At 38.6% G+C, this 7,425-nt stretch overlaps 1 protein-coding gene across 4 annotated transcripts in view; it reads right to left on the minus strand.

Annotated features, from left to right (window-relative positions):
• Positions 1-625: 625 nt before the first annotated feature.
• Positions 626-7,425, minus strand: part of LOC101640106 (T-cell-specific guanine nucleotide triphosphate-binding protein 2-like) — a 17,096-nt gene continuing 10,296 nt past the window's right edge. For all 4 annotated transcript variants that reach the window (XM_045284945.1, XM_045284944.1, XM_004697162.2 and 1 more), the window contains exon 3: positions 626-2,567. In XM_045284945.1, coding sequence (XP_045140880.1) covers positions 1,303-2,547 — 1,245 coding nt within the window. In that variant the 5' untranslated portion in view covers positions 2,548-2,567 and the 3' untranslated portion in view covers positions 626-1,302. The remainder of the gene's footprint in view (positions 2,568-7,425) is intronic.

Genomic DNA, 7,425 nt, shown 5'->3' on the forward strand with positions numbered 1-7,425 from the left:
CCAATAGCAGACCATATTAGACAGATTGTTTTGTTTGTTTTTTGTTTGTTTGTTAGAGAAAACCAGCCAGGTCCTAGTGAAAAAAGGCAAAGAAGGGAAAAAGAAAAACTCCTGAAAAGTAGCTACTAGTAGATTTTATGGAAGTGGATTCCCCTTCCAAACAATGACTCTCCCTCCATACCTTTCCTCCACATCCGTGGCCACAGAACCAGGTCCTCATCCATCTCAAGGTATGGGCCATACTGTCATTGTTAAAAACTTTTTTTAATGTTGTGTTTCTTAATTAAGTTATATTATTTAACTATGAGCTTATTTACTTTGAAATTTTTGTGTAATGTTTTCTATAAAAAGGCAAGAAAACTTGGTGGTAGAGAATGGATTTATCCCTTATTAGTTATTTCTTATGGGAAAAATTGATTCGGAACTCAATTGCATCCTTCTAGAACACATTAGCGTTGAGGTCTAGGATTCAACTGTACCACATGGATCAGCAATTTCAATATTGGCAAATAATTAAAATACACGTAATTGAAAGCAGGAGCTGCAACTGACATATGCCAATGTTCATTGAAATATTGTTTACTATAGATAAATGATGGAAACAACTCAAGTGTTTACTCACAGATGAATGACTAAATCAAATGCTTTATTTTTATTAATATACAATGGATTATTTAATGTATAAAGAGAAACAAAGCTCTAGTTCATATCATGATATATATATGTATATTTCAAATGTTATGGTAGATGAAACAAGCAATATACAACATAACAAATATTGTAAGATTCAATTTAAATATTTAGATAGGCACGCCATTAAAGAAAAAGAAGATGAGTAGTATAGATGGGGTGATATGGGTATTAAAACTATAGATTTTATAAAACAAAATATTATCAAATTAACAGGCAAATAACTTGCTTGTTGACGTTTTCAAAATGACTGGGAAAATGTCAATGGATAACAGTCAATTTAATTGTTTCAGAATAATTATTTTCTGAGTGAATAATACCTATAGTCTACTTAATAGTTCATTGAGATTGATGGAAACTATGTGGTGCATATCTTTGGTAATTCAAGCAACACAGAGACCATGGTCAAATCACCCAGACACAACAAGAAGACATCAGCGTGAATCAATGCCATAACCTCTCTGAAAAGACTTTCCCCCAGCCCCTCACTTTATGAGAAATTGAGAGGAATGAGATTCCCACTCTCAGCCCCATTCATAGACAGAAGGACCTGGGACTCATTTGCACTTCAGTGAGGTAAGACACCCCACCTCTATTTCATTCTCTTAGAATTTATCTCTTCAAAATCTTGTGCAAAATAACTTTGGCATCATCAGCTACGGTGTCGAGGAATTTCATACGAAGATGGTAGGCTTTTAAAAACTGTAAGACCAAAGATAAGAGACCTCCTTTCACTGAGCTGAAAGATTCAAGACATGCCTTCAACTTTCCTACTGTATCATCTTCCTTCACAAGTAGCCAAAAATTCAATGACTTCATGGAGGTACTAAGTTCTTGCACAGATGTCCCCAAGTCCTGTGCAACATTCTTGATGGCCTCATCACCCAGACCAAAATGGCTTCGGTAAAGATTCAAGCATTTCTCCTGTTCAGGTAAATCGAAACCACTGATGTATGGCATGAAAGGGATGAAGGCCAAAGCTGATGACTTCAGAGCATCCAGCCAGATCTTCTCCTTGAGGAAATCTCTCTTCATCTCAATGGCAGCATCAGACAAACAGGGAACCAAGAGCATAAAGGTGTGGCGCTTGTGAGCAGGAAGCTCCTTCAACAGTGTCTCCTCTAGTTTTTGGAAATCAAAGTCAGCCAGGTCAAAATTGGAGATCAAGAAGATATGTGGGTCAGGCACTCCAATGCATTGGAGACTGGCCAGGCAGTTGTCTCGGATCTGTTGAAGGACTTTCTTCTCATTGAAGGACGTGGGTTTGCTTATCTTTTCATTATATAAATCATTGTCCACCTTTGTTCTGACAAAATAGAAATTTTTCCCCATGCTCTTGATTTTCTGGGCCAGCAGGGCATCATTGTAGGTGAAACGAGTAGAAGAAATGATGATGAAGAAGTCATAGTTAGTAAATCCCATTTTTTCTAGATAAGTGTCTGCACAGAAATTGGGGGTCCCAGTTCCAGGCAGGTCCCAGAAGGTCACTTTGGGGTATTTTGGATGTTGATAGGGAGTTTTTTCCATGGTAGTCTCCACAATCCCCACTAAGGCAGTGCCCTCTTCTTCATGACTCAGCCCTCGCAGGGCATTGATGAAACTGGACTTCCCAGTCCCAGATTGCCCGGTCACAGCCACATCCAGGGGAGCATTCTCTGCTTGCACAAGTGCTCCCTGAATCTTTTTCACAATATCTTCTAGGTTCCCTTTCTGAAGGGCTGCTTGAATATCACTGAGGGTTTCTTGAGAGAGGATTCCTCCTGCCTTACTGATTATGGTGAAATAGTAAGATAAAAATTCTGACGACAACTGCTGAAAATTATTTTTTGTTATGAAGGATAAGATGAACTGATCCATGGCAGTTAACTGTGGGAAGTCTGGGAAAAGGAAATAGAATATGGAGTTCAGGTGAATGAAGTAGCAACATATCAATATAAGGTCAACATGGGAAATGCATTGGTATCAATGGTCTAGGTCTTTTTTTTATCACATTTATTTATATTACTATGAATAATTAATTGTCCTGGTAAGTTTAATTTTTACTTCTATAGAAGAGACATTGTCTCACTATGGTAGATAGAACAAAAACTGCCAATGATTTCCAAGACTCAATCACCAGAACCTTTAAAGATATGACCTTACATGGCTAAAGGAACTTTGCTGGTGTGATTATGTTAAGAATCTTGATGTGGGAAGAGTCTCCTGGGCTCCGTATAATCAGAGGATATTTTTTCTTTAAAGGGAGGAAAGAAGATCACAGGGAGAAGAAAGTAGTAGAGTAATGGAAGCAGAGGTTTGAGTAAGGCACGCTGAATATAAAGGAAGCAGTCAGAAGCCAAGAAATGTGATTTGCCTCAAGATTCAGAAGCTAGCAAAGACATGGAAATGGTTTGTCTTATACTTTATCCAGAAGGACCCAGCCTTGTTACCACCTTGATTTAAAATCTTGAGGACTCATTTCAATCTCCAGACTTCCAGAACTGCAAGAACATACATTTATGTTATTTTAAGCTGTCAAACCTCTGATCACTTGTTCTAGTAGTAATAGGTAATTAATAGAGACTATGTCTGTCTTTTTTGAAATTTCAACACAGAGCCCAGCACCCTTCCATTCTTCAGTAAGAATCCATTAGGCCACCCCAATAGTGAGCACCAGGGACCCCTCCTGCTCCCCACCCTGCAGGAAATCAGGGGGCAGGACAAATCTTGAGGGAAGAGGCAGGAGGTAGAGACAAGCCTATAAGTTTTCCTGTTCCCTAGGATATTTCCTCTATAAGGGACATACACACGCACATATATTCTTGCTGAAATGACTGTTGTACCATACCTTAATGCCTCTTCACCTCACTTCCTACATGAGTTTTTGTGGATTTTGGAACATGTAACAGAAAGTGGTCTGGGAGGTAAACATAATTTGAGTCTTCTCTATTAAACTCAAGAGTTGATGGGAAAATATCATTATCTTTTAATTGCATTTTCTATTAGCTTTTTAAAGTCCCCTCACATAGGATAGTTTGAAAACATGAATATTATATTAAAGATAATAATCACTACATATTGCTGTAGCCTTATATTTATTCATAACAAGTAAAGACAGCTATATAAAAAACTGTGGGTTAAAATTATGTTACATATCCACATAGAGTAGCTTCAGGGTTTTAAGAGCAGTCATTTTTACAGTCAGATGCTTGCTCACCTCTTCCACTTCCTTAAATAACAGTTTTCAAAAGAAGGTAAAATTGCAAGGAAGTGGTGTTAACAAACCCAGGGACAAGAGAACAACAAGTGATCCAAAATCAATGGTGAGGAGGGTGTAAGAAGCCTGGTAGAGCTTGATTAAGGGCAATGTAACCGAGAGGAATTACTAAAACCCAAATGAAGGCTGAACATGATAGTGGCACAAGAGGAAAGTAAAAGGAAATAGATGAAAGAACTAGGAGGCAAAGGGCATTTACAGAGGTCTAAATACAGGCATGTACCTATGTAAATATATTTATATATGATGATGGGGAAATAGATCTATGTGCATATATTTATAGGTTTAGTATTAAGGTAGCAGATGGACATTGGGTCTCCACTCAAGTACTTCCTCAATGCAAGAACACTTTGTTTTATTACACTGGCATTCCATGATGTTCACCTTCCTGACATGATCGCTGAAGACAAATGTGTGCATAAGCAAATGTGGTGGAAGAAAGCTGATGGTGCCTGGTTATCAAAAGATATTGTGTCTGGGGTCTTAAAGGCTTGAAGGTAAACAAGAGGCCATCTAGCTCAGAAGCAACAAAGTCCACATGGAAAAAGCATACCAGCCCTTGTGATCACAAGGTATCGAAGGGATCATATATCAGGCATCAAAACACAAAAAATCATATCATTGTAAATGAGGGGGAGTGCCGAGCAGGGACTCAAAGTCCATCTGTAGGCAACTGGACATCTTCTAACAGAAAGGTTGTGGGAAGAAGAAGAGCCAGTCGGGGTGCAGTGTAGCAACGATGAAACATACAACTTTACTCTAGTTCTTAAATGTTTCCTCTCCCCACTATCATGATCCCAGTTCTACCTTAAAAATCTGGCTAGACCAGAGGATGTACAGTGGTACAGATAGGAATTGGAAACACAGGGAATTCAGGACAGATGAACCCCTCAGGATCAGTGGTGGAGGGTGGAGGGAAGGTGGGGTATAAAAAGGGAACCTATCACAAGGATCTACATATAACCCTCTCCCTGAGGGACAAACAACAGAAAAGTGGGTGAAGGGAGACATTGGACTGTGTAAGACGTGACAAAATGATCATAATTTAGAAATTATGAAGGGTTCATGTGGTAGGGGGAGTGGAGGGGAATGAGGAGCTGATACCAAGGGTTCAAGTAGAAAGAAAATGTTTTGAGAATGATGATGGCAACAAATGTACAAATATGCTGACGCAATGGATGCATGTATGGATTGTGAAAAGAGTTGTACGAGCACCAATAAAATGATTTTTAAAACCCCAAACAAACAAACAAACAAATAAAAAAGAAGTAAAATTGTTGGTCTCATTAAAAAGTTCAGTGAACACATGCTAATGATTTGTTCACCCACTACTAGTGAAGAAAATAGATAGAAGTTGCAGCTGGTTTGAAGAAGAATCTCAAAGAATGGACATTTACTCCTCTGGCGTAATGAAATGAATATGAAAATGAAGAAAAATTGCCTTCTATAGTAGGAAAGATATATCAATTGGATATCTATGGATAGATTTTAAATTTGATGCATATGGATGGGAATAATTTTTCAATTCTCCAAGTTGTCAAAAACTTACAGAGATGGAAACTATTCCAAAGGCAGTACAAGGCTAGACTCAGAAAGCCAGAGACTGTACATTAAACTTTGTAGAGTAGAAACACCCCATCGTCTTTTTGTTTATTTCTCATTCTGTTGTCATTTCCTCGTAAATGCCTAAAGCTAGCTTCAGACAGGGGAATTCTCTGCATGACAAAGTCCCGCCTTCCCTCTCCTCCAAATGTGTACTCTCTCTCCCTATCCCCGGCTGAGCCTGGTTCTCACCAGTCTTCCAAAGCAAAGACCTCCTTACAGCTTAGCCACACACAACACAGTGATCACCCCATTGCTTATACCGCCAAGTCCATTTATATGCTGACTTTTACTCAGAACTGATTCAGCAGAAGAAAGACCCTCCTTGCCCCACTCCACCGCTTACTGCCTTAACTTCCTTGCCTCATCTTGCCACTGAATGTTATGGGGAAAGTGTTAGGAATGTGGAAATGATCTGCGTTGAACACTCCATGGAAACAATGACTTTTCCTGTTCTATTATTTTTCTCTGCCTTTTAAATTAAGAGATTTGGGCACCTCAGATCTGGAGCGTTTAACAAAATGTTTGTCAAGTTTAGTAAGAATCTATTTTAAAGGATCATGTGAAGTTACTCCTTAAATTTAGCAATCCAAAAGCTGGTGGTAATTTACACTCCACTGCAGGACTTGAGCATGCTTGTTCCCCTCAATTTTCATAGGATAGGATAGTTCCCATTTAATGTCTACTTTAAGTTTAAGAAAACAGTTGTACCTATTACTAATATGACTTTTATGGTAAAACAAAAATATAAAACATAATTGGACTCTGGATTGCTGGAATCTCACTTATAATCATTATTTTTATCTGTTGACTTGAGCAAGAAATGGTGCCTTGCTGTCAGGTCAAACACTAATCTAGAAGTTTCTGTGAAAGTCTTTGGTAGATTAAAATTTTCACTCAGTTGACTCTAATTAAAGGGGGTTACCTATCATAATGTCAGTGAGCCTCATGCAGTCAGTTAAGGGCCTTAAGAATAAACACTGAGAGTTCCTGGGGGGGTGGGCGGGGGGAACATATCCTGCCTCAAGTGTGTAAAATAAAATACTTACCTGAGCTTCTAACCTGCAGCTTGGCCTTCTGAATTCTAATTCCTGATAATCTGCTTAAAACTCAATCCAATGGAGTACTGTTTTATTTTAATACACATGAGCTGCTTTTATGTGTAATAAATTCAATGACAACTGGTTATGCATGTGAACATACACATGTGTGCTACACATACACAGAGTTAAGATAAAAATATTACTAGAAAATAATAGAAACCTTTCATAAAAATATGAAGATGCTATTGTTTATAAACACATCATCCATCTAGGTTAAAACATTCTGAAAATGGTGTTTTCATCTCTCCAGGCTTTCCCTGGTGCCATAGTGGTTAGGCATTGGTCAAAGTTAGAAGTTCAAAACCCCCAGCCACTCAGTAGGAGAAATGGGAGGCTTTCTACTCCCTTAAAGAGTTACGATCTCAGAAACCCATAGGGGCAGTTCTACCTGGTCCCCTGGGGTTACTATGAGTTGGAATGGTCTGGGTGGTAGTGAACCCTTCCCTGAAGAAGGCCACGCTCTTTCATTTAAACCATGTCCAAATACCAGTTTTCACAACCATCTGGGACTCAAATCCTATTTCTTTCTGTGTTCTTTGGGGAACAAAACAAAGTCTTAAGGAGCAAAATATGGACTGAAGGGTGGATGGGATGTAGCTTTGCCCCCAAATTCCTTGGTGCAACTTTCCTAGCCTTTATCTCTCAACTACAGTTCTCAAGTTTCTAAAAACTTCTTCATAATAAGTCCTTCTGATTCTGATGCATCCTTAAGACAAATCCATCAAGATAAGTAAAAACACGCTCACTGCCATTGCATTGTTTATGACTCATAGT

Source organism: Echinops telfairi, unplaced genomic scaffold, assembly GCF_000313985.2.
Source record: "Echinops telfairi isolate 266 unplaced genomic scaffold, ASM31398v2 ScPeMD7_7469;HRSCAF=8507_0, whole genome shotgun sequence".
NCBI lineage: Eukaryota > Metazoa > Chordata > Mammalia > Afrosoricida > Tenrecidae > Echinops > Echinops telfairi.